General features: G+C 38.9%; 4 protein-coding genes across 11 annotated transcripts in view; all 4 read right to left on the bottom strand.

Moving 5' to 3' along the window:
- Positions 1–341: 341 nt before the first annotated feature.
- Positions 342–8,302, bottom strand: LOC307021394 (uncharacterized protein). 2 transcript variants are annotated; one of them, XM_079653439.1, is made up of 7 exons: positions 8,034–8,297; positions 3,565–3,660; positions 3,074–3,226; positions 2,786–2,911; positions 1,912–1,944; positions 1,533–1,610; positions 342–1,442 (listed from the first exon to the last, which is right to left on the bottom strand). In XM_079653439.1, the coding sequence occupies exons 1-7, from the start codon at positions 8,236–8,238 to the stop codon at positions 841–843; spliced, it is 1,293 nt and encodes a 430-aa protein (XP_079509565.1). In that variant the 5' UTR covers positions 8,239–8,297; the 3' UTR covers positions 342–840. The 2 variants fall into 2 exon arrangements, with proteins under 2 accessions (XP_079509565.1, XP_079509566.1); XM_079653440.1 differs by lacking the exon at positions 1,912–1,944 and having other exon boundaries at positions 8,034–8,302.
- A 668-nt stretch (positions 8,303–8,970) lies between these two features.
- LOC307021397 (progranulin-like) lies at positions 8,971–12,579 on the bottom strand. The gene is made up of 6 exons (XM_079653450.1): positions 12,248–12,579; positions 11,815–11,961; positions 11,434–11,730; positions 10,845–11,018; positions 9,776–9,919; positions 8,971–9,481 (listed from the first exon to the last, which is right to left on the bottom strand). Exons 2-6 carry the CDS (start codon positions 11,959–11,961, stop codon positions 9,341–9,343), a joined length of 903 nt encoding a protein of 300 aa, XP_079509576.1. The 5' UTR covers positions 12,248–12,579; the 3' UTR covers positions 8,971–9,340.
- A 2,025-nt stretch (positions 12,580–14,604) lies between these two features.
- On the bottom strand, positions 14,605–23,460 carry fam133b (family with sequence similarity 133 member B). Of its 7 annotated transcripts, none has more exons than XM_079653441.1 (11): positions 23,302–23,460; positions 22,276–22,373; positions 21,078–21,156; positions 20,638–20,859; positions 20,513–20,545; positions 20,199–20,267; positions 19,271–19,369; positions 19,106–19,147; positions 18,865–18,954; positions 15,609–15,659; positions 14,605–15,273 (listed from the first exon to the last, which is right to left on the bottom strand). In XM_079653441.1, exons 1-11 carry the CDS (start codon positions 23,323–23,325, stop codon positions 15,178–15,180), a joined length of 903 nt encoding a protein of 300 aa, XP_079509567.1. In that variant the 5' UTR covers positions 23,326–23,460; the 3' UTR covers positions 14,605–15,177. The 7 variants fall into 7 exon arrangements, with proteins under 7 accessions (XP_079509567.1, XP_079509568.1, XP_079509569.1 ...); XM_079653442.1 differs by having other exon boundaries at positions 19,106–19,144; XM_079653443.1 differs by lacking the exon at positions 15,609–15,659.
- A 722-nt stretch (positions 23,461–24,182) lies between these two features.
- The window catches only part of cdk6 (cyclin dependent kinase 6), a 35,744-nt gene continuing 32,718 nt past the window's right edge, over positions 24,183–27,208 (bottom strand). Inside the window, exon 8 of the mRNA XM_079653267.1 lies at positions 24,183–27,207. Within this exon, the coding sequence (XP_079509393.1) occupies positions 27,055–27,207 (153 nt within the window). The 3' untranslated portion in view covers positions 24,183–27,054. The remainder of the gene's footprint in view (position 27,208) is intronic.

Below are 27,208 nucleotides of genomic sequence, written 5' to 3'. Positions count from 1 at the left end.
CAGTCAACCAACTGCACTCCTCAGTAAAACACTCATAAACTCACTGATTGGCTGGGAGGACAGTCCATTCAAAAGTAGTGTTAAGCCCATTCATGACCAGCATTGCCTTTGACATTTTAAGCAAACTCTGCTGTAGTCTCGCCCTTATAACAAAAATGACAATAATAGCCTTGGGGATTCCATGAAAATCTGGCTTGAGAAGAACAAACTCAACAGAAACACTTTTCAACTCTCTCATACTTCCACAATAATTCTTAACATTTAGAGTTTTTGTTGGCACCAAATAGGCTCTCTAACTTTCGAACTGAGGAATTTGGAGAAAAAAATGCACAAGGAATAGATTTGACTTTGAATATTTTTTATTCAGGTCTACAAAACTGTATGGGAAAACAATTATATACAAAACACATTTGAGATTTTGCACAGCACTGGAACTCAAGTCATTCCCCCCGCCCCCTTCCTTTCTGCCATGGACACACTCACCACTTTATTGGACAGATATGACAAAATGTGCAAGTTGGGATCAAAACACAGCAGTCAACCAACTGCACTCATCAGTAAAACACTACGGCCAGCTCATACACTCACTGATTGGCTGGGAGGACAGTTCATTAAACAGAAATGTGAAGTCCCCACATGACCAGCATTGCCATTGACGTGTTAACCAAACTTTGCTGTAGACTCTTTCATTAATTTCCCATAACCAAAATTGCAGTCTTACATGAAAATCTGGCATGAGATATTTTGGACAGCACTAGAACTCAATTAGTTTTCCCATAAGTACACTTATCTAAAATAAGGATCACAGAAGTTTTTGTTTGTTGGTTGGAGACTTGATATTTAGACCCCTTGGTCTGTGAAATCTGCTATGCCTTTTGCCCCACATACACTTCTGTTTCTCTTTGTGTGGCTGTGAAGGTGCTTGACGAAACTCTCTTTAGCCTCCAAATGTTTTCCACAGATTCCACAAATCTTGGTTTTATCCAGTGCGTGTGTTTTTGTGTGTGCGTTCAGCTTGTACATGTAATGGAAAGTCTTTCCACATGCTTTACATATATGAGGACCTTTGGGATTTTGACTGACAGATAGTTTGGTTGACTTATTAATCTTGAAACTAAAATGTCTTTTCACTTGCATATTCCTCTTGGTGTTGGATGACTTTACACTAGAACAAAGTTTGTGGTGCTGAGATTCCCTAGCTGGCTGAAATATTTCACCATCCCCACCATCAGGCTGCGTTTCCAGAGGTTGATTTGAAGAATTAGGAAGGGGTTTTGCTTTGCCACTTTCCTCAGTGTTCAATGTTTTGCTGAGATCTTGAGTACAACTGTTAGAACAAACAATTAAAGAGGCATGATCTGCCACAAAGCTCAATATACTGTTACTTTGTTGCATTTGCTTCCCTTCGATCTGCACTGAGTCCTGGCACTTGGGGTGACGCACTGGGAATAAAGAACAAACACATTCAGTTGTTTCTATCACAAGTCTGTACATGCAGTGAACGTGAAGATATGCATGCAAAGCTCTTCTACCTTGTTGGCCCTTTTCACTACAAGATCCAAGAGTCAGGGGGACCTCCTCAAAGGCAGAGACATTGGGCCTATCTATGACTTATGAGGAAAGACAGATACATGTATTTAATAACATTGATAGACTGAATAATTCTTGCAGTCAATACACCATCAAACGATTTATTTCTGATGCTCAGTGAATGAAAACATTAACACTCTAAGGCCTTATTTTGACAAATATGAATTCATAGCTATGCAGGTGCTGTTTTTTTTTAATTTGGTGCATGGAATATAACAACTAGCAACATAACCATGTTTACAGCATTGTTCAGAAATGGAGATGGGTAGTAATTAATTATTTAAGAACAACTGGGGGGCATCAAACATATTGCAAACTAACCTGCATCTTGGTTTTTCTGCAGTATTGCATACCCTGAAACGTAGAGAGATATTATAGTCACTCATGGCGCATTTCCACTTCAGCGGGTAGCCCCGTTTAAGCGTCCTTAATCGTCTTCAAGCGGCCAGGCCAGTTTTTGGTGGCCTTTCCATATAGTGTAGCACCGGCTAGCGGGTACTTTTTCCCTCTTTTTCCGGCCCCATAAAATCGTGGTTCTATCAGGCCAGTGCCAGGGCTGAACTAGTCACGTCAACACTCTCGACTGCTGATTGGTCAGAGAGAATTGTCACAAGATCGATTTATGAATATAGTTACCGTTGTTTTATACTTTAGTATTTATGTTTATAGTTAGCTTTGATATTCGCTTAATTTATTAGAAAGATTTTCTTTTCAGGATCTGATATTTCCTCAAATGTTCTTATTATGGGGCAGTACTTACTGGTGCTTGAAATTCAAATATTTACTTTCCTTCTTGCTGTGATAACAAGCCACACACAAAGAAACAAGTAAACGATCGCTTCCACATTCTCCATTGTTGAGTGTGTTTTGTGAGTTGTGTCGCATTGAAGATGACGCCACTGCAGTTTTACCCAGCGTCGCTCCGCTCAAAAAGCCAGCCAAAAAGCTGATCGCCCCGCCTACACTGCGTTGCTACCCCAGGTCCTAAACTGTAATGGAAATGAGCCACAGCCTCGGATGGCCAGCGAGGCAGTCCGAGGCCTGAGCAAGGACGCTTAGGGACGCTTAAATCTGGGCTACCCCGCTGCAGTGGAAATGTGCCATAAGAGGCTTAGTCATTATTATTGTTGGCACAGCAGTTATTTAAAGCAAAACTTAAAACATGGTCATGAGAATTTTAAGGACTGATACATACCAGGTTGTTTAGAGATGTGCACCCGAAAGTTGGTTCTCCGGCTAATGATCCTCGTGCAACATGGGCAGTGCCAGTGACTTCTGCCTTGGCTGAAATCTTTGCACGTACAGGGGATCAAAAAAAATTCTGAGAAGAGAAAATATATTGAACTTAATACAGGTACTTAGTAACTTAAATAACTCAACACTTTTATCAGCTAGCTTTCTTCAGAATATGCTCAACTAAGTTGACCCATTGTAATGAACAAAGTATCATCGTACTTTGATTTTGATGTAAATAAAAACGTACCGGTGCCGTTATCAGTCAAATGGACTGCATTTAGATAATGTTTTTCTATCAAATGCGTCTTAGTGGCTGGAACACTCTTCAAGCAGTAGGAACAGTTGCCACCACTTGCATGCTTTAGTAAGTCCTTGCGTGAAGAGAAGACACACCGCAAGCCTGGAAAACAAATGAAGATATATGTATAGTTACTTTACAAGATAGTATGCTATTTATTAGAAGTATTCAGGTTTGAGACATCCTATCAAAAGCCTCATTCAGAATGACTGAAATGCCAATTTTCCCTTTGAGGGTGGTATTAGACATAGGAGACATTTGAGCAAACAAGTGTTATGTAGTTATTGAAAGGGAAGTTGCACTTAATAGTTATGTAAGGTTTTACAATGTAATGACTGATCACACTGGGGTGAGTAATGGTGTCAATGTCAGAGACACAACTTCATTCATTTTTAAGTGTCTCATAGAATCTTAATGAACTGATTTGACTTAAGTCTTACCACTATTGGAGCATTGGATGTTTTCGACCTTGCTGACAGTACTTGAAAAGGATGCAACTGGACCAACAACATCAGGGGTGCTTTTCATGGGGCGACCTAATGCAGAGTAAAGTGAAAAACAGATGCGAAGGAGCAGTAGTTATATTACATATTTAAAAAACACGTTTGAGAAACATAGAGTGGCTATAAATGACTTATCGTTGTTATCCTACGAAACTAATGAACTTGAAACCCACTGGATGATTTTCAATAACTTTGAATTTCTTGGAGGATCCAATGTAGGAGCTATACAGTACATAACCAACAAGACCCTCCACGTTGTACTCATACAAGGACATGCACAGTCTCTCACAAACACAGAGTGAGGGTTAATGGATATTTCTACAATTTTCCTAATTTTAAGAACTGTATTTTGTTCTTTTTATAATATTCTCATAACTTGAGGTTTTGGTAATACTGTCCCTGGTACATTAATAGCAAAACTGAATATTGAAATGACAGAGAGGAAGAGAGAGAAAGAGGAGGAATTACTATCAGTAGGGCAAAAGTCAAATCATTTACAAAAGTTATAACCAAGCAACAATGGCAAAAGTTATGGGACAGTAACACTAAAGGAAGACATGTATACCAGATACAAAGGGAAGTAGGAATGGAAAGCAATAGAAGAGAACAGAACATTATCAGCAGGATACAATTGGGTCACTCCGGATTAAACTCATCACTGCATCTGATTGGAAAACATTCAACTGGCAATTCTCCAGTAGGGCCAGGCTCATTTCGTGGCATCTGTAGGCAGTGGCAAGTACTTCCGGCATCTGCCACAGAGGCCACTACTCCGTGGCATCTGTGGCAAGTACTTCCGGCATATGCCAAAGATGCCACTACTCCGTGGCATCTGTGGCAAGTACTTCCGGCATATGCCACAGATGCCACAACTTGACGAGGCATCTGCCGCTGCTCAACGGGAGTTGCCACAAGATGCCAGAGTAACGGCCCGTCTACACTACAGGCATCAAAAAATCTTGAAGCTGGGCGTGTCTGAAGCTTGGCGATTTTTTGCGAGCAACCAATCACATGAATCTCCCGCCCCCGACATACGAAGCAATAGCAATGTTAAAACGAAGTAAACTAGATATAAACTCTCCAAACAGGCGAAAAAACTGTCAGTTTCACCCACTGTCTCTCTCTGCCACCTCCCTCCATGCCTGGTTCCTCCGGTTTGTATCCCGGTAAATAGTTCCGGTCGTAAAGAACCGGCTGATTCGCTACCGTAATATCTCGTTTGGAATATGAGGAAATGAACTGCGGTCTGGCTCTCCCAGCTTGCACGCGGTTTGATTGGCTGCGCTTGCACTGGCGGGATTTGCATAAACGGGATTTGATTGGCTGATGCCAAGCATCGAGCCTCAAAAGTTGAACATTGTTCAACTTTTGATGCCGATAGATGCTCGTGATGCTTGCAAAGCCATGCCATGCTCCCCACAATGCAGTTCGGCGAATATTAAAAATCTTCTACGTCACCCCATTCAAGTGAATGGGCGAAGCGTTGAAAGCATTTTTTGATGCCTGTAGTGTAGACATACCGTAAGAGAAGGTTTACTGTAGCTGCCACTCGCCTTCCGTGGCAAATGCTGCTATTTAAACCCGTATTTATCGTGTAAAATGTCGCTGTTTAGGCATGACTTTATCGAACTGATCTGTACACATGACTGATGTGCGATCTCTATTTTTCAAAAATATTATACATTATCTTTTCTATTCAATTTTACTTGGAGCATGGTTTGCTAAAATAAACAAACGTGCTATATTTATGATGAAATATTGGCGATTGAGGGTTGCAACGCCCTTGGCAATTGTCGCTTCTTGAGTGGAGTTTCCACTGCTTGCTACGATAAACCAGGTGCATTATAACTAGTAAAGACAAATAATTAACAAATAAATATCTGTATTGACACAGCAACGTGTACACTGGTGTTATTAGACTTGGCTACAGACTTAGGGCAGCTGTAACTGATTGCAGTTGCCACTGCTAGTGAGATGCTAAGGTTTACTTTATAAATTAGGGGCGGGGCCTCACAGACATGCTGCTGCGCTGTGCACACAGTTCTGCCGGTAATGAAAATTACATTTTGTGAGGAAACTTTTCCACCAATAATTCCAATAAGTATTCCAAAATGTATTCACTTCAGGTTTACTAAAGTAACTGTAATCAGATTAGTTGTTTTTCAAATGTAACGCGAGCTGAATACAGTAACGGCTCCTACACACGGCGGATTACGTAACGATTACGTAACCAGTGTTTCCCCTATATACAAATAGTGGCGGAGCAGCACCGCTGCTGAAATATGAGCGCCGCTGCTAGGGGGCGCCAGCCAGGTACCCAAAAATATATATATATATTTTTTTTTTCTTTACTTTTTTTTTTCTTTCTTAAAATAATAATAAGTGGCGACCCTTTTTCATTTTTGATTGTTTGTTATGTGGATTCGTAGTATTTGTGTTACTGGCGACACAGGCGGTTGCCTAGGGCGCCAGATCTGGGGGGCGCTGCGCTGGCAGCTCTGGGAGGGAAAAAACATTTTTGACCGTTGGCGCTCATCCAAATGTTCGGCATGTAACAACATTCATAATTAAGTAAATGTAACACCCTTTTCACCCCGGTTACATGTTTAATTTGCCCTGTACGGTGGGCTCTGTAAGTGTTGAAAGTGGGGGATGTTGGCTTATCAGGCGCCCGCAGCTCACAGCCAAAGTGAGGGAGAGAGAGAGAGAGAGCACCGGTACCGGCGCTGTTGTTATTAGAATCTGGTGCTAGCTGCGCTAATGGATATAAGAAGTAGATGTTTCTACAACCATGGTGGAGGAGAGCTCTCCTGTCAGACTGAGAGGCTCAGTGAGGTAAAGGACTCTCTGAGTGTTTTGATAGTTCACTTTAGTCTAAGTTCTCTCAGTGGGTCTCAAACGTTTTGACCACAAATTATGTAAACACATATTTCAAAGGCACTCTTTTATAATTATTAGGATAAATAAAAACAGGTTTGAAATCATTCCAATGTATACTATAGGACAGTTAACCAAAAGTATCGTTTAAAGTTGGAGAGATACAAAAATATGCATAAATAAATAAATGTTAACTAGGTAAAATAAGATGTGAATGAACAACAAAAATAAAATAAGCTACATTTATTTGTTATTGGCTATGGTAGGTTATTGGTTATGTTCACATACTTATTTGATTATTAAAATGTAAACCGATCTTTTTCATATGTGCGTTTTTAGAGTTGTGCCCCCTAGATCAGGTCTCTAGTAATTGTGTGCTCAAAGTGCACCAGATTGAAGCATTTTACTGTAAAATGTTCAAAAAAAAAAATTCTTCCCGGGGGGGCATACCCCCAGACCCCCCTAGAGGATGGGACGTCCACCCTCCAATTCAAACATGTTCATACAATACTGAATAGGTTTGAAGCCATTTGATTTGAAGCCTATGTCAATAAGTTTCTGTTTTTAAAGTGTATTTGTCTTTTGTAGAGATTTTTCATTTATTCTTTACACATAAAATGTCGCCTAAAATCTCACCTAGGGCAGCAAATTGTCTAGAACCGGCCCTGGTACTAGGCCTCAAGAGCCTTTCTTGTGCTGACACATAGAAACAAATTGGCGGGGCCCACTTCGCACGCGCGAAAAAATTCCACACGCTCCGCGCTCACATTATGCTGGGCCCACGTGCCTTAGCACCGCTGCTATGACTCCATCCTAGGGGAAACACTGGTAACGCCGTTACATGTATTCCGTTACAACCCAACCCTGTGTACAGATCATCAGTCCTGTGTACAGATCATTTCGATAAAGTCATGCCTAAACAGCGACATTTTACACGATAAATACGGGTTTAAATAGCAGCATTTGCCACGGAAGGCGAGTGGCAGCGACAGTAAACCTTCTCTTACTCTGGCATCTTGTGGCAACTCCCGTTGAGCAGCGGCAGATGCCTCGGCAAGTTGTGGCATCTGTGGAATATGCCGGAAGTACTTGCCACAGATACCACAGAGTAGCGGCCTCTGTGGCAGTTGCCGGAAGTAGGCTACTTGCCACTGCATGCCGATGCCACGAGATGCGCTTACTGTCTCTCCAATTGTGATGGTGGCCAACAATCAGAGACTGTCAATAAATCATGTATTTTTGTAGCTGCCCGGAATATACTAGGCAAAGACTCATTCTGAAAACTGCAATGGAACAACATAACATTAAGGAAATGGATTTCAAGTCAATATTCGCAAGTAACTCAAGAAATGAAGTTCACAAACTGATCTTCAAGTTTCTCAAAAACACTGTGAGGACAAAGATTTAACTTGAAGATTCAATAAGTCAACAGTAGGTGGCCATAATGCTCCAAGTGGTTGCGACTCGCCATTAAAGCAAAGAAGAAGAGAAGGAGGAGAGATTATTCGCCATTATACAACCAGACGAACCTTTTTGAGCTTTAAGGATCATGTCCAACAGCGAACGGTTGCGCTGGTTTTCCTCCTTGAGTCGGGCCGCCTGCTGCTCGTAACCCTTTAACGTCTTTTGAAAAACACCCATTATTTCAGAGGCAGCAGCATGTAGCCGCTCGGAAACAAACACTTCAAGTTCGGTTTCAATCATCTTTCCACCATCGAAGCGTAGCGGAACCATACACACCGGAACAAAGGAAAGTGAGTCTTCCGGAATGTAAATGAAACTTCCGTTTGTTTCCTTTCAAAGTAAAAGCCCTTTGACAAACGACACAGTTGGGAAATGTATCCTTATTGGTATGGGGAAACAGTGGTAGTGGTAGTGCAGAGATGGGAGAAGTACTCAGATCTTTAATTTACATAATAGTAGAAGTACCAGAGTGTATGAATACTCTGTTACAAGTAGAAGTCCTGCAATCAAAATGTTACTCAATTAAAAGTACACAATTATTAGCATCTAAATATACTTAAAGTACCAACAGCAAAAGTACTCATTATGCAAATTGGTCACAGAATAATATGTTCTGATTATAATAATGTATGCATTAAAGTGTTATCAAAGCTGGGAAAGGTGTTTTAAGTACTTTGTATGCTGCGAGTTAGCTTGTGAGTTTTACTCTAGGTGTAACTAAAGTCCTTTTTTAAGTGTTGATTGTTTTTCTAAAATCATTCATTCAAATCTGAAAAGAAACTAAAGGTATTAAATAATGTAGTAAAGTAAAAGTACACGATCTAACTCTGATTTGTAATGGGGTTGAAGTACAAAGAAGCTAGAAATTGAAGTCCCTCAAAATTGTACCTAAGTACAGTATCTACTTAGTTATTTTACACCACTTGGTGAGTGTACCATCGCCCAGTGACACAAGGATTTCAGGCTGCAGGAGAACAAATGAAATTCAATCATATTGGCATATTTGTATTAAAATAACTTTATAAAATGTTATATTTTCTGTTATATAAAAAAGTGATCATTAAAAAAAATGAGATTGGCATTAAATCATTCGTGATTATCTATTTCTCAATTGACATCTTCAGATAAAAAATCCTCAATAGACCTACTACACCACTGCAATGAATAGAAACTTTTGCAAGAATTCTCGATAAACTGGATATTTAAAATATGCCATCCCTTGTGAAAAGAAAAACAGCCACCATGGATAAGTCATCTTTTGAGGATATAAGCACATTATTTACTTCATTTTCATAGGTCTTATGATTCATTGTTTGATTTGGCCAGCACTATATATCAAGACAATCGCAAAGCTATCACAGTGCATACACTTTTACAGCATGTCCTCGGTTGATTTGGCATGTTCCCGGGGTCCTGATGGGATGTGAGCGTACCCTCCTTCACATGACACGGAGGTGGAGGAGCACTTTAAGCCATACTCACAGCAGTGCTTGCCATCTTTACAACATGTGCCCTGAAACAGAAAAGGTCTGGATGTTAGGAAATGGTAGTATTGACTAGAAAAGTGCCACACTAAAGTGGATAAGCTCATTTATTTACTGAACAAAACAAACATATTTCAGATGCATCAGTTTTAGGTGTTTATAGTGTGGAAAAATGCATTTTCAAATGATGTTGATAATTAAGTTGTTGTGTGTTTTAAAGCTTACATTTTCCTATTTGTCTTAACACTTTTGCATAATAGTTCCCTTCAGATCACAGCACCATTACTTTTTGATGGCTTTAATGTGTCATGGACAATTCATACCAGTGGGAAGGGACAGCAGCTCCAATTGCCTTTGGTGTCTTTGCAGCAAGTTGTCCCTGATGAGCAGTACAACTTCTCATTACAGCGAATGACTCCAGCCTCAGGGATACCATCCTTGGTTTCTGTCAGAGCCGTCATTGGTGTCTGCAAAAGGGATACACAAAATGACCTTGCTATTAAATACATATTTAAATATAATTTTTCTTTTTTTTTTAAGAGGAGTTGCAGGCTGTAAAACCAACACAAAGACATAAAGGAAGCTTGGGCATGTAGAGCTTAGTGGAATAGTAGGTTGATACATACGTCACTGTAAGTTTGTCATTACAATACAAATCTTTTATACACGGCTTACAGGCATAAAGGTGTGTGGCGCAGAGAATAGAGCCAGTGGATAGAGCCTTAGTGTTCGGATCAGGGGGTCACAGATTCAAACCCCACTGCAGTCACGCATGTCGTTGTGTCCCTGGGCAAGACACTTCACCTCAAATTGCTCCTGTGGGGATTGCCCACAGTATTGAGTATATACAGTAAATCGCTTTGGATAAAAGCGTCTAACAAGTAATGTAATGTAATACACAAAGTAATTTGAACTTTTGAATATTGGTAAGAGGTTTCTTTCTTTTCAGGGAAAAAACCATTAGTATTATTTATCAAGATTTGTTTTATAAGAATCAGAAACAGGTTTATTGCCAAGTAAGTTAACACATACGAGGAAGAGAACACTTTTTAGGTTTGATTTGATCAGATTGGAATGCCAGTGGCCTGCGAACATAAGCAAGCAAACCAACAACTGTCAACATATTGATTCAGATGATGCTTAATGTTGATTGGTGCACAGAATGATGTTGGATCACTTTTCAACTGAGTCCCGCCCACCTCAAACCAGTAAAACAAATGACAGGAAGAAAGCCTAAAAGTAAAAAACTCCTGTGAAAACTTGTGTAGAGCCCCATCACCTACATTAGAAAGCTAATGGAGGACGGACTTTCAGGACCTTTGTTGATGATGGTCATTGAGATACGCATCCCCAGGATTTATACACCACATAAAGGCACATTTACTGCCATACCTCTTGTATGATGCTTTTGTCCTCTGAAGTTGAAATGGGAGAGGCAGGGATTGAGGTGAGACTTTCTCTGGGGCTGAAGGGATAGCTCAGGCCTCGCCTCACACAATGTGTATACGTGTAGTCACAGTCGTAGCCATATGGACAACAGTGGTAGCCGTCCAGACAACACCTGCCCTACATTTTAAAAGAATTAACAAGTTAATCATTGTCAAATGCACGACGGTAACAGAAGCAGTAGTTGGCAATCAGATTCTTGGATCACCGCCCTTGACTTGACCATTCTAAAACCAATATGTATGAAAAGAAAAACATGCAACTAAAAAAAAAGAATCAAAGACATAAAAACATTTAGAAGTGAAAGAGGAAAAACTTAACATATTTCAAATAACATATATATATTTTTTGTATATATATTTTACATTAAATGCAGAGTAGATCCAATACTGAAGAATTATGAAATATAACTCTTTGTTTGGAATTCAAACTTCGAGATTCCTGCTTTGACCTGTCATCCAACATAAACAAAAAGAATTTCCTCATAGTCATGTGTCTCATTGGACAATCCTATGAAGGTCACAAAACTACTCACAAAATAGTACAAGCAACAGAACCAGGCTCCTGTTGGATGTCTGCAGCAGGTATAGCCATCGGGACACCTGAAATAGCTGTCACAGTAGACACCTGAACTCTTCGTTTGCTCTGGTACAGCATTGTTTTGGAGTTCCTGGAGGGGAGATGCAGGTTGAACAGGAGTGCTTGGTTTCTCTGCAGCTTCCTTCTTCACCATGGGGATTCTCATCCATGGTGCTTTCTCACACATCTGAGTGACCAGGTTACAGCGAAACTCTGAAGGGCAGCAGTGGGCCAGGTCAGCGCAACACACAGCCTAAAGACAAATAAATGCAAACAGAGATAAACCTTAGTCTTTATAACTACATGTTGTGTTACTGTATGTTTTGAAGTGACTTACATTGGGATATGGGCAGCAGCTATATCCATGCTCAGTCCTACAGCAGGTGGCGTGATCACTGCAGTGTTTCCCGTCAGGACATGTAATGCAGGAAGCAAACCCCCACACTAACACTCCCACTAACAACCACAGACTAGTCCTCAACATCTGCAAAACAGTAATAATATGAGGTTAATTTAAATCAGTTAAATTAGTTACATTATCTGCAGTTCAACTGGATGTCTCATACAGATTATTTCCAGTTCATAAACCACATTGTGATTTAAACGTCTTTGATTTTGTTCACATGCTTCAACTTTCAATTTCATTTTAGCTTGTACTTTAATCTTCTTTAATCTCAGGATATCCCTGAACAGTACTAATAGGCGTTGTGACTGTATATAACAAACCATAAAGTATACAGGATTTGAGGCAGATTATTCTTATCACTTACCTTGCAAGTGTTTCAACAGCTTCTTGTGCTAAGGTTACACTTCCCCTGAACTGAAGCACGAATGCATTGGTCTTTATAAGGCAGGTCAGACACTCCCACTATAAATCTAGAAGCCCAACTGTACACACACCCTGTGGCTGTGGGCCATCATGTGATTGTCAAATCATGACAGTGGACGTTTCTGAAAACACTCCGACACCTCAATGATTAAACACTCACATTTACCTTTGTTGCCATTTCAATGTTCAACATCACAAGACCTGCCTGTAAAACCTGAAACCTGAAAAACTATTGATGCAATAAATGTTTTTTTCAAATGAGGAAGTAGGTAAAATGTTAAGTACTCAAATCAAATGTTACTTATAAGCTAAGAGTGGTTCTTATACCTTTTTTTGGATATTAGCATCTTTCTTTATTAATTACATAGGACCTTGGTATGTATTAAACTAAGTACGTTTAATTAGGATACTTAAGTACAATTAAGAGGTATGCACTTTGCCCTAATTTCGATGTTCTGCTACTTTCTACTTCAATAGATAATGGCATTGTTACTTCACTACATTATTAGTTACTGCTGATAAATTAAAAATAAAACAATTTAGTATCAACTGATAAATTGCAGAGTGAAAGACAAAGAATAGAGTTTGGGTTGCATATTTAAACATAGAGAGAGGAGAAAGGGAGGGGTAAAGCTTGGTGATAAGGATGTTCTCAGTTCAACTGAGTTGTTGGTGCACATGGAGTGTAACTAACAACACTGCAACAAATCTTCTTAATAAGGAATTTTCCCAAGCTTAGCAAATAAGTGAAAGTAGTAAATATAGATAAACATTAGTTAATAAGAATCACACAATAATATTATTAAAGTATCTGGTAGTCTGATGGACGCGTATGGGTTGGGCTGGCAAATGCCAGGTGAACGTTACCTGCCTGACTGCATTGTGCCATCTGTAAAGTTTGGTGGAGGAGGGATAATGCTATGGGGTGTTTTCTGGGGTTGGCCTAGGCCCCTTAGATCCAGTGAAGGGGATTCTTAATGCCTCATCTTAGTCTTACCAAGTCATTTTGGACAATTCTATGCTTCCAACTTTGTGGAATGTAGCTGACGCTCAAAGTGCCCTTATTTATTGTTTTATATTTTTTGAAGAGTGCCTAATGTATGCTAGAACTTTGTTTTATTTTGTTAAAAATTATAAGTTATCTTTCCGGAAGTTATGTGACCGCTAGCCCCGGATGTTTACATTGTGTTTGTGAGAGTAGTAAAACGGCGCTAAAAGTGTCAATGATGTTAATAACGTGCCTTTTCTACTGCTTTTCACGGTGTTTCATAATTGTACCAAGAGGTACATAAACGTGATTGTGGACATCAGTTCGACTTCGATGCGTAAAGTTATTTCAAGACCAGAGTAGTTACAGGGACGGCCCTTTTCTTTTCCACTATGACTGTGCCACAGTGAACAAAGCAAGGTCTAGGCATGGTTGGATGAGTTTGGTGTGGAAGAATTGGCTGACCCGCACAGAGCCCTGACCTTTGGGATGAACTAGAACAGAGATTGCAAGCCAGGTCTTCTCGTCCAACATCAGTGTCTGACCTCTCAAATGATCTTCTGGATGAATGGGCAATATTTCCCACACTACAAAATCTTGTAGAAAGCCTTCCCAGAAGAGTGGAAGCTGTAATAGCTGCCAAGGAGGGACCAACTTCCTATTAATGCCTAATCATTTGGAATGGGATGTCAACAACTCCTGTAGGTGAGTAAGTGGCCCAATACTTTGGTCTGACTCTATTACTACGATAATCCAGAAACACATACTCTAAAGTGGACCATTTTGCCTAAAGGGGGCCTTTACTTTATTCTGAAAATGTATGTATATATGTAAGTGCCTCTGCTAAGGTTTGGAATGCAAGACATTTTCTAACTATACAAAAAAACGATTTTAATCTGATCTGAATACTTTCTCAACCAATTACTGTCTTTTTTGTATTTTATTTTTTAAGAGATTGGCAGTAATAGTTCACAAGTCAAGTCAGAAATACTTGAGCTATATGGAAACACAATGGGATATCTGATAATATACGTGTGGTACATTATCCACATGTCTAAAGGCATTCAAACAATTTCCCACAATTTAAGAATAGGAAGATTTTTGTGGATCTGTATTTTAGAGTAGTGCTTTATAGTTTCCTTAACTTGTAAGGAAGTGTGACAAAGCAGAACAAGATTTATAATTGAGGCAGGGTAACCACAAATTAAATCCAACGGTTGACTGTTTATATCAATGTATGATTTGTGTTTATGCCCACACAGACAACATAAAATAATCTCACAATAAAGGTTGTAACTTATTAACAGCAATAAAGGTTAAACAATACTTTATTGATGAATTGCCATTGTTTATTCATGTACACAAAACTGTAACAATTCATCTAACGGAACAAGTATCCTTTGTATAAATGTTGACTCTGCAGCTCACATTTCTTATAAGTCCAACTTCAATATGAGGCTGGGGGGACATCAGGTCTACATGCACAATGCAGGCACTAGCAGGACGGCCTCATTTAGCAACTAGAAATGTGGGGTGTGAAGTGGAGAGAAGAGGAGCTCCAGGGTGAAGGTGAGAGCAGGTCACGCTGAAGTCTCCAAGATGAGAGGGAAGGGGAGGGGGGGGGGGGGGAAATACGGGGAATTCATCTCAGTCCCGTGGGTGAAAGAACAATTATCTACAAAAGCAAGGTGATACAAATCAACAGTAAACATGAACCGGTAGTTGCCACAGATAGCTGCCTGCCTCAATTTCACCCTTAAAAACCCCAGCATGGCAAGTTTGTACATATCTTTTTCAATTGTGATGACCAAATCTGGATATGAGGGTTTTGTGGAGGTCAGCGGCAAAAACAACACAACGGGAGAAGCGCAGAGACACTGGCATTAGTCGAGCTCCTTGTCTGAATGAGAAGCTGCCTTCTTTTTCTTTTTTCTGCCGTGTTTCTTGTGCTTCTTTTTTCTCTTCTTCTTGGATTTGTCCTGTGTACAAAAACATATTAGTCAGTAATTTCTCTTAAGTTAGTATCAATGCCACAGCGTGATTAGCAATAGCCAAACAAATGAGTTGTTTTGCTGCTAGGGACTTTCTGGTTGAGTAGACACACATATATATTGCTGCGTCCCCAACAGCTGATACTATGCCGGATCGGTCTAATGTAGATACAGTCCATGTACAACCTGTCCGAACCATCTAATGTTGCAATGCTACTTACTCATTTGTGCATTCCTAAAAATGTGTCTTTGTTGCAGTCTTAAAATAAAAATCTGTCACTATCTGCACTTGTTTAAAAAATGAAAGTAAGTTAATGTCTCACTGTGATTTTGTCCTTTTCCTCGCTACTTCTTCTTTTCTTCTTGGCTTCAGCCTGCAAGACGGGAAAATAATTTAATAAAAACCATGGCAATAGGGAAGTAACCAAACTGTTTCACAATCATGGAGTTTACACGAGCAACTGGAGAAAAAAAGACCCCAAATTTAACTACAAATCAATTTCCTAAGGTCATTCATTTCTGGGTTGAATGCCTTTCTTCTCAACTGTTGAAGATATTTTGGGAAGAGGCAATGCACAGCTCCAAATCTAAATGCAAAGGGTGGACAGTAGTGGCAAGGATCAATGGAAACGGTTCACTGGCACTCACAAATAAAGGTTGTTAGCGAAAAACGAACATGAAAGTAGACTAACCCTGTAATGCGTTGAAAGATTGATTACATTAGTAAATTATGATATAAATATAAAGTGATACATTTCCTTCATAAAAAAAGTACATTTAACCAGGTATGAAATGTCCGTATCATTCTTGAGCAACAAATCATTTAAAACATTTATTAATCTAACAAAAGGACTGATTTTGAAGCTGATTTTTAGACTAAGCTTTGAAAGCAATGCAAGTCATTAAGGCAAGGGCAATAGAGAGGCGAAGTCCCTCCCTTTCCGGGGGAGCTCCATGGGACCTTATTTCGGAAAAAGTATGTATTGAAGTCAATGGCGAGAGAAAGATTATCTTTCGATTCTGTTTGAATTGTGCCACAAATTACACATATGATGTTTGTCAATCTAAAAGATAATTTTGCAAGACAAAAAAAAAAATGTGTCATAAAACTGTGTAGTAGTAAGTAACACTTTTTTGTGTGTGAAACCGCTCAATTAACTACATCTCCTATCTCACACCACACACCAAGACGGCCATCACGTTAGCAAATTTCACTTCCTTCTTTCAGAATGTGTTGAAAAGTATTAACCTGTTAGGCCCCAAGCCTGTTTTTCAGGTTTCAGGCTCGAAAATGACATTCCCAGAACAAATGACCATATCTTCCCTTCTAAAAGGATTAAATTAATAATCTTTTTTCTCAAAGTAATGATGAACCTGTGAGTTGGATGTAGAAAAGTCAGAATCAATATAGATGTTTTTTATTTTAAAGAAAATTCAGATTGAACATGGTAAAAAACTGTAAATGATAGTGTCCGTCCAAAAAAGATGTTGTACTTATAGCGAAAACTAACCTTGGATGATGGGTTAGTAGACTAAAAGCTTTAGGTATCCAAAGTACAACATATAATAAGTACCCTGTATCAAGATTGATGCAAAACAAGTGATATTTTACCTTTTTAGACAGATTTAGCAAAAAAACCCTCTTCTGGGGCCATTTGGGTGGATTTTCCATCTCTCTGGCCCCCCTTGTTCGATTTTGACATGTGACATCTCTTTCTGACCGTTAGAGCCAATAGAATCCAAGGAAAATCGTCCCGCACACACTCATGTAAACAAAAAAAAGGTGGAGTCTCTGCGCATGCTAGCTTGCAGCAGAGGGGAGAAATATCCCTGCTCTGATATAAAGCAACGGAAAAGCAGTTTTATTGCTTATGGATTATCAGAACATTTCAAAGGGGACACAGACACATTGGATTAACTACAGCATCGTTGTTATCGTTTTAATTTCATTGAAGACCAGTTTAGACCAGACAAAGACGAAGGTAAGTCATGTTAGCGTTGTGGGCTACCTAGCGCCACATGTTTTGATATACGTTTTTGTTGATAACGTTGCGAGTTTGTATCTTTCAGTGTTCAGGTGGGCACCGTTAGATTCTGTGTCTTTACGATCATAAACGATGTGTTGGATGTGCAGCTAGGATAAGTAATAAGGGAGCTAGGATGATTATCGGTGCAGTAATAGGTTAGCATTCTTCGCTCAGGGGTCATTTAGATGCTTCTTATGAGACTTATGTTTTGTTTTGGTAAAAATGGTTTGTATCGTCAGTTAGCTGAGATTATTCCCGTTAATCTGGCATAACACATTAATAGGTTCTTAAATATTAAGATCCCCCGAGACACAGTGTCGTGAAAAAAAAGAAAAAATTACCCGCCGGCGGGGACCTTGGGGTTTAACAGGTTTTAAAAGAGGTTAAAATCACTACAGGTCTGGGCATGTTGCCAGCATGCAGGACCGGGATTCTGGGATTTGTAGTCTTTCTAGTTGCGTATTTTTCATAGTCTTATATTTCAACCGTCTTGCAACAAACTGACTTTTTTTACATGGAAATTATTTTTTAAGATTGACAAACATTATATGTGTAATTCGTGGCACAATTCAAACGGGATAGAAAGATAATCTCTCTCTCTCCATTGACTTCAATTTTCCGAAATAAGGTCCCATGGGTTGGAAGTAGATGGGCGGGACTTTGCCTCTCTATATATTGTTTTACATTAATGGCTACTGTGAATGAGCCTGCTTCTGAAATATCATTTACCAGACTCCCAATGATGCGTGACAGAGAGAAAGCTAGCACATCTGGACGAGAAACCACACAAGGAGAACTGATACTTAACTGTATTTTGCAAACTGTGTAATGTAATGTACGGTTAATCCATTAAAAAGACCTACAGTGCAGACGGGAGTCACTTGTTGAAGATATTACCAGAGATTAGTCTGTGACTGGCTCTTTTATCAGTGTCATTTTCATAAGGTATCCCTTTATGTTCCCTAATGCAATATTTATTGGCGTGTGAGCAAATTAAAGTATGTAAAATATATATTTGTTTTCTTAGAATATGGTATGTGGCCGTGTGTAGGTGTATGTTTTGCAAGTACTTGTGGAGCGACTTTACATGAGTGCTTTGTGTTAAATATGTGTTCCGACTTTCTGTCCAGTAGTTATTCGATGATGACTTTTTGTCTTTATGCAACACAGGGTTGCACAAAGACAAGTGGGTGTTGTTAAGGCCGTTACGCTTCAAAAGAAAAATGTGAAAAAACAAGAAGGACTTGCTCGTAGGCCAAGTGCATTTTTTGAGAAATGTAAACAGCAGTGACAAAAACAATGTTAAATTCTTAGGGAAGTGGGTTGTTAACTGTTCACTGCTGTATTACTCATAACTCAGCGTGACCTGTGCACTCAATGGGTCCATCCCCCTAAGTTGAATTAAAAGAAGAACAAAGGCCATAATAATGAAGAACAAAGAAGTGATAAAAGGTTAAAAGGGTCTACAGTTTAACTGGTAAAAACTGTAATCGGGATGAGAAGTGGTGAAAGAGATGGTTACATCTACAGTCTTAGTAATAATAAAAAATACCTCTTCCCCCTCTGATTCAGCAGAGGACTCTGAAGACGAGTCTTTATGGCTTCGCTCGGACTTCCTTTTTTTTTTACGGCTCTTGTCATCCTGACAGACAAAAGATTAACATCACCATTATGAATTATTAATATAAATTGTTAAGACTTGATTTAACTGGCAAGAACAAAAAGGACAAGATGTTAAATAAAACATAACACATATCTGTGGAAATATGAACACGGTGAATAAAATAAGTTACCTTATCTTTGTCCCCTTCTTCCTTGATCCTTTTCTTCTTCTTCTTGGGAAGAAAATCAACAACATTTAGATTAAACACTGGCATGGATTCATTATTGGATTACGACACCAGAACCTGATTCTATTGGAGTGTACTCAAACACTGTTGAGAGAAGAAGAAGAAAACCTTGCTTTCAGCATCAGAGTCGTCCTCCGAGCCGTTCGACGCTCTCCTGACTGAGGACTTCTTTCTCTTACGCTTTTTCTTCACACTCTTCTTTTCATCCTGTATACACAAATAGAAACGCAATCAAACCAATGTAATGCTGCATTAGTGTAGGACCTTATGATGTCTCTAATAAATTGTCCGATAACAACTTCGTTAGGGATTTAAAACAGATGTTCTTTCCGTTCCATGCACACTTAAGAAAGAATATCCTGTTTATATTGTGTGCATCTGATTAACAGAAAACTGGCCCTTCTAGTGTTTTTATTTGTCAGTCAGTGTATAGTTTATTTTTCTTAGTCTCTAAAGAAAATCCCAAATTAGAATTAATAAAGTAAATTTCATCTTATCTTTATTCAAACACAGGAAGCTATTGTTAGAACGAGGCTGTGGGTGTTTCTCAATGTTGAGGAAGGCTGCTCCAGAGCCACTATTTCGTCATCGAGTGCCGTCGAAGGACTGTTCCAATGTCCAAGATACTTGGAATTCTACCGAAGCTGGCGTCCTTCGTTGGGGGAAATTTCGAGGCTGCACATGTGTAGACTCCGGTCTTAAAATCCCCACAATGCTTTACGCACAGACCGATTTCCAAATCTTTGGCAGAAATCACGTTCCATTTAGGGCGGTGCACACCTGCTATCCTGTTCCACCATTCTTCGTTTTCCGAGGCTAGGAAGGATTCTTGCCTCGCTTCTGAAGGACCTGACTTGAAGTGATTTGTCCTACCAAGGAAGCGTCCTCGACATTGAGAAACACCCGTTAACTGTGCTCTATAAGCAAACAGCAGCCATTTCAGGAGCACATAGCTTCAGTGGGATTATGGGTTACAACATGTTCTTAGTGTTTAGCAATATTTTGTATCACATGTGTGAAGTCTGCAATGACTTACTATGTCTTCAGATTCTGAGGAGGAGCTGCTGGAAGAATCAGAACTCGATGAGGAGGAAGATGAAGAATGCTTGACCAAAACACAATGAAAGCAGGGTTCATTAGACTTGAGGTTATTATTTTCTTATTTTGGATATTGGAACAGTAAAAGACCATATCAGGAGTACAGGAAGGCTGTGTGTGTGTGTGTGTGTGTGTGTGTGTGTGTGTGTGTGTGTGTGTGTGTGTGTGTGTGTGTGTGTGTGTGTGTGTGTGTGTGTGTGTGTGTAAACTGTGATTCAGCTGGCCATCAAAATACTGGAGGTCTCTCCTCACCCTGTTGGATTTCTTCTTCTCTTTCTTCTTTTTCTAAACACAAATAAAAGATGCATAGTCAGTAAAGACTGTAATGAATTAGAATCAAGAATGTTGAAATGTCCGATGAAGGAGAGATACAATACCTCTTTTTTTTCCTTCTTCTCTTCTTTGTCCTTGTCTGCTGTCTTCTTGTCTTTTTCCTTGTCCGCTGTCTTCTTCTCTTTTTCCTTGTCCGCTGTCTTTTTCTCTTTTTCCTTGTCCGCTGTCTTCTTCTCTTTTTCCTTGTCCGCTGTCTTCTTCTCTTTTTCCTTCTCAATTGCACTCAACAATTTCTCTCGGTTTTTAGCCAGTTCTTTCCTCCATTTCTGAAAATGACAGCAAATCCATTTAAAAAGTATTCACCATTTATATTTGTTTGCCAGTTGAGCCCCTCACATATGAATACAAGTTTATGGGTACAGTAAAAAATATTGCCATTAGGCGTGACACTCACAGCTGGGATTGAACATGATTTTAGGTAAATAAGGGGATCATTAAGAACAAAATAATGTCAGAGTCAGTCTACATATTCCAAAAAACATACCTCGTTCATTTTGTCCTCGAAGTCGGCCAGGGCTCGAGAGCCCTTCTTCTTTCTCTCCAGCTGTTCCTTTAACTCCTCCCTGAAAGAGAGACAATAAATCAGTTGCAGCACAGTTTATAATGTTAAATGTTTTTAACTTACTATGTTAACCCAAATTAACGAAAGTCTTGTTCATTCCTAAATGCATGATTCAATTGTCCTATCCATTTCCAGGATTTGCTAGCCAAATAGTTTCAGTTATAATAAAATATGATATATTAAAGCCCCATTTAATAATCCCGTCGTGTCATTGTAAATATGGCATTTAAAAAACATTGTTCTTTAGGTAATGCAAAATAAACGTTCAAACTGGCTTTGAGGTATAGAAGGTAATTATTGAAATATGCTGCCTTGTTTCATTTGGGATCAGATATGACATTTTACCAGATAAAAGTTTAGCTAACCATTTAGAATACAGTGTGAGAAAAGACAAAATACAAAAGGTAAACAATAAAATAAATGTGTATCCTTTCATATGATTATGTTCCCGAGATAAATATCTAAATAATGTTTTCTAAAATATAAAAGCCAAAAGCTCTTTGCTTAAAGGTGGGGTAGGTAATTTTGGAGAAACCAGCCCGAGTGCGCTAGAATTTGAAAATACACAGCCGGAAAAATCTGCCACTTCCTTACAGAGCCCCTCCTCCAACACACACATGACCAATGAGGGCACGAGATAAGTTTGTGCACAGATGGAAGGCTGGCAGGCAGGTAGGCCATCCAGTTATGATCGGTTGTGCTTTTTACAGTACTACGGCTTCCACAGATGACATTTTTGTATGGATTTTTTGTCAAAGCACTTCTAAGAGCATTCCATGGAATATAGCAAGGATGATTTTGCAACAACACTGACTGAAATCAACCAGTATTTGTTTTCTGCTGTGTCATTGGAGTTGAATAAGACAGTGACACTTAAATATTTAGGAAAAGCCCAAGGATGCATTTGAGACCAGTGTTTGCAGTGTTTTACACTGACTGACCAAATGAAGACAGTTGTTATTTACAAGTGTTTCTGTATCTTTATGAGCCTGGAAGACATGTGCTGCTTCCTGCTGTCTCTAGGGAGAAACATGGACTACGAAACTGCATAATCCTCTCAGCACCAGCTTTAAATATGTATGTCAGTGAAGGCCAATGAGGATGTCTGTCTTTCGCTCACCATGTTGGCCGAGGTCTGCCTAAATAATCTTGTATAGTTGGTCCGGCGTTACCAGACGGTCCCTTGGCTCGTGAAGCTGCAATGGGATTGATGTAAGCCTGGAACACCAAACAGAATAATGCATTTTATAAATGTTATTGAAATACACCTTAATTAAACAGTTATGCAGTTAAACAGTATATTGCAATACGAAACCCTACATCCTTAATTTAGCATTAAACTGAAAACCAAACTGGGGCTTTTATGTTATAAACAGTTTTAGTACAGGGAAATGTTAAGGTTAGTTTATATATATCGCACATTGCAGCAATTCAAAGTGCTTCACATATACATTAACACTGTCACATAATAATTAAAAACAAAATGAATTGAACAAAAGACAGTTCATAAGATATATAAATCCGTTTTTGTAAAGCCCAATAATCAAATATAAACGATGTACTTAACGGTATTATCTTGCAACCTGCAAGCTACCTTATTCGCCGTATACTGAACGATTTACCTTCAGCAAAACACAACCAGAGATTATGTGCGTCATTGATAAAATTAGTAATCAGAAAATGTTTTTTTTAACACAGCTACCGTGTATCTAAACGTCATATTGGTTTATTAAATCCCTTCTAGTGTGTTAAAGCTGTATATAGACTCAGGATGCAAATACAAATCCTGCGCAACCTCACCACGTCAACACATTGTCCAAGATGTTATGAGCTAACGTCACAGTTAGCATTGGTATCTTAGAGGCCTGTTGGCTGAGCTACAGACTCGCTTTTTTACGACTACTCGATGCACAAAGCGATTTACATAAACAGATGTCATTTCAAATTATATTATTGTTGCGGTTTTATTATGTTAACGCACTATCTAGGCCTAGCATCAGAATGGCATACATTTAACATCAGTTAGCCAACGCTAGTAACTGCGATTACGCTAGCATCAGCTTGTATTAAGCCTAGCAAGCTTAGAAAAAGGAACCCTGTATTAATTGTTTATTATTTTTCACACATATTTTGTAAAACAACTCACCACTCGATTGTCTCTCTTGCCCATGGCGAGTTAGTGATGGGGAAATAATATCCAAAAGAAAGAGCAACCATGAGTGCTACCTGGCTAACATGGACCTAGCCCATGAACCTAGCCACATCAGAAAAGATGACTCTTCTTCGTTTTGGGTTAGCTAACATTGAAATACCGCCACCAACTGGTAGGACTAGGTAGTGTGGATTTGGGCTACATTATAAATGATTAGTCAAGTACTTCTCCAAATGTTCTTTAAGTTATAGAATACCATTAACCCTGACCACTATGTCAATGTGTATTTGTACATTTTAATTTCATACTGTATACATCTATTGTAATTAGGCTACACGTTGTATTTTTGTTCCGTCTCACATCCTTTGTTCTTATATTTTTTATAACACTTGTTTTGGATTGTCAGTCCTATGTTAAACACTTCAAACTGCACTAAACTGTATGAAAGGTCAGGTGCAATAAAAACGAATGTTTTCGTTGAGTATTATTGAGTATCTGCTTTCATTGATCCCAATACGGCTGGAATCCATATAAATGACCACACTCAGTCCAAACACATGACATTTGTATGTCTGTACAAGGTGGGCCGATCTTTTTTTTTCAGTTCAATATTGTGGCACTCAAGTCCTTGTAGCTCCATTTCAATTGTTGTCTTTCTTTATCTAGATAAAGTCAAGTTCTACCAAAATCCCTTTACACATCTCCTAACAATTTCCCTGGTGGTTTTACTACATTAATAACATGTTATTATCTATATAATATTATTATTTTCAACAAAAATGGTGTTACCTATAATGTTCCCTCATTCCAAGAATAAATACCTACACATTCACTAATGGAATTCATTCATACTTACAAATGAGTCCAATACCAGATTCACAAAAAGCTGCTTTTTATTCAATGGTGCAACACAATAATAAGACACCAAAGCCTGCATTCATACACAAGTATAATGCCATCATTGTGTTGTTCCTAGTAACCATTTCCATTATGATAGAAACAAATGTGACACAGTTTAATTTGAGTTATATGATGGATCAACAACGGAGTTCAGTTTTGAAATGTATTAACAGTAATTTAAAGAAAAATTATATTTATAGCTTTCATTACATTGAACACACCACTGACATCAGAAGTGAGTTATGAAATTTAAAAATAATATCACACAGTGCTTAATCAAGCAGACAAACATGAACCTACATTGTTTTCGCCATTTAGCAATTAAAAGTTGCTGGCAAAACCAGTCGATACAGGCAGTTATCCTCAGACAGTAATGACTACAGTAACATATATTTGATAAATAGAAATGGCAGTAGAGTATGATCAATGAAATGATCATGGAACAGCTTGAAGAAAACCTGAATGTGTTATGATGTTGTTAATGAGTAGCCAAGGGATGTGCAAACTGTGCCCAAAAGGTTTGGACGAAAATACCAAGAACCTGAGAAAGAGTGTGTCTGTGTGTGTGTGCTAGCAGCACTACCTGTTAAGAAAACATAAACCAGTGTTAAAATGTTACTGTTCTGCAAGAACTACTAAATACAAAAATACAACTCTGCATAACTTGCTTTTTTCGCTGGTAAAAAAACAAACTGATTTTGAATATATGTGGACATGACTTTAAAAAAAGGGAAAACTGTACACAAAATATTCGTGCATTATTTCATTTTCAAACCACTGTAAAACTCACAGCTCTGGATCCAAGGCAAATGCATTTAATAAGCACCCACAGAGCCCACCAATTATTTCCAATAGACAAAAATACTCCTGCCAAACAACCTTCCACTGACCCATCGCTACTCTACATCTATCCATTTTACGACATATCTATGGGCACGTATCCAAAGCTTTCTATCATTACAGCGTGTACTTAATCTATAATGTTCAGTACCAATGCCTATCCTTTACACATTCCTTACATTGTAAAACTATTCTCACACAAATTCTATAATTGTCTAAAGAGTTGGTGTAATTGGTATAAGAATATTGTATGCCCCAGCATCATTGAAAAAAAGAATCAAGTAACAACTTGATGAAAACAAGCATATAACATTACAATTAAATACAGAATATTGGCGACTCTATTCTGTGCCACATGTATTCATGTTGGAATAGTGCTGGTGGGACTTTGTCCACCTATTGCATGCCTGTTGGTGGCAGGAGCGTGTATATTAGGTTTTTTTTCATCATTGTCTCAGCACTGATATCAGCCCATTACGATAAGCTCCTTGAAGAGTGCAGAAACCATTAGAATCCCGCTACTGGTCTGCAGTTACCAAGGACATCCTCAAGGTTGCAGTATTATAATACATGTAGGACTGGAATGATAAGATAACCTATTTTATACAGTCTATGGACACGACTTGGCAGTGAGTGGCTGGCTTGTGATGCCCAATAATGTTGCTATAGGGATCGGTGTACATGAGTGTGCTAACGTCAGTGGTAGTGCACACACTAAATGTTGTGTATGTATCTGAGTGTACTGTGTATCTGCTCCACGCACAACACACATTTAATGGTAAAGGCAGGTGAGAGTCATGTTGTCCACCATAACTGCTCTGTGGTCCGGTCCCCCAGTCAAGAGGGCTTATTGAACACTGGTCATAATAAGGCCTCCACTTCATGGCCTCCATCTACCAGTACATCTGACATGCAAGTCTTTGCATTGTCAACACAGTCAATCAACATTTAATAACCTAAAAGCAGCAATTACAATCCATCAGTTCATGGAAGGAGGATAGCTTTTGTGCATTTTCTTTCAATGGTGAGAGTATTGGTGTCTCTTTCTTTACACTCTCTGTAGGAATACTACAGCTTTTTATATTGACTTTTTTTTTTTTTAAGTATTTGCCCCCTGACATTTTTCGTGTTTTGTTTTGTACAACACAAAATCATAGTTAAGCTTTTTTGACACAGATTCTCATAACAAAATGTCTGTATTTGCATAAACTAGACAACAAAAGCAAGTTTATTGAAATAACTAATCTATGGAAGGAAATATGTGAAATATGAAGGCACTTGAATATGTAGTGCAAATCTGTCTAGATCAGTTCATACTCAGAGATTTTACACCTTTGGCAACTGCCACCTTAGTGCTTTTCTAGCTTTATGGTCAACTGGCTAAGAGAAGGCCACTCTTGAGAAATGATATGACATTTCCACCTTCATTTGCCCCTAAGACATGTAGAAGTAAAAGAAGACTATGGTGGGATGTCACCAAAATCTAGCTATATGACTAACTAACAAAATGCAATGCAAAGTCTGGTGTTTGTAATTCCATGTTGTAGCAATTGCAATCTTTGTAGCAGGACAGCAACCTAAAAAACATAACCTTTAAAATCAGCAAATAACTATCTCTAGAAGGACTTCACCCAAATGGCTAAATCACAATCCAGACAGAATTCGCTGCAGAACTATAAAGCTACTGTTTTACCCTGACTGAGCTTGAGGACTTTGGTAAAAAAGATTTAACCAGATAGACTCAAGGCTATAAATGCAGAAGGTGCATCTACATGCCTCTGTATCAATCACTTTATGAAATCTATTTGTACCAAAATGACCTCCATTTTGTACATTTGTTTCGCTTATACAGCATACTCCTAAATGTCAATCAGTGTCAAAAAAGCTTAAATCAACACACTATGATTTAATGCTGTAAAAATAGAAACATGAATGAACTCCGAGGCAGGGTTTGCAAAATACTTTGTATAGACACTGTATGGGATGATTAAGAGTGAAGGAGGACCATCAGGCAGTCCGCTCCTCCATAGTGGGCTTGTTGGGGGGGATGGGCTGGGCTGCGTACACACTCCTACTGTGGCTGTCGACACTTTGGAAGTAGGGGTGGCTGAGCGCAGCAAATGCTGATATCCTCCTGGAGGGGTTGAAGGCGAGGAATTGC

Source organism: Notothenia rossii (genome assembly GCF_949606895.1).
Source record: "Notothenia rossii genome assembly, chromosome: 10".
Classification (NCBI taxonomy): domain Eukaryota; kingdom Metazoa; phylum Chordata; class Actinopteri; order Perciformes; family Nototheniidae; genus Notothenia; species Notothenia rossii.
Note: the sequence above shows the minus strand (reverse complement) of the source record. Positions and strands in the feature narration are given on the sequence as shown.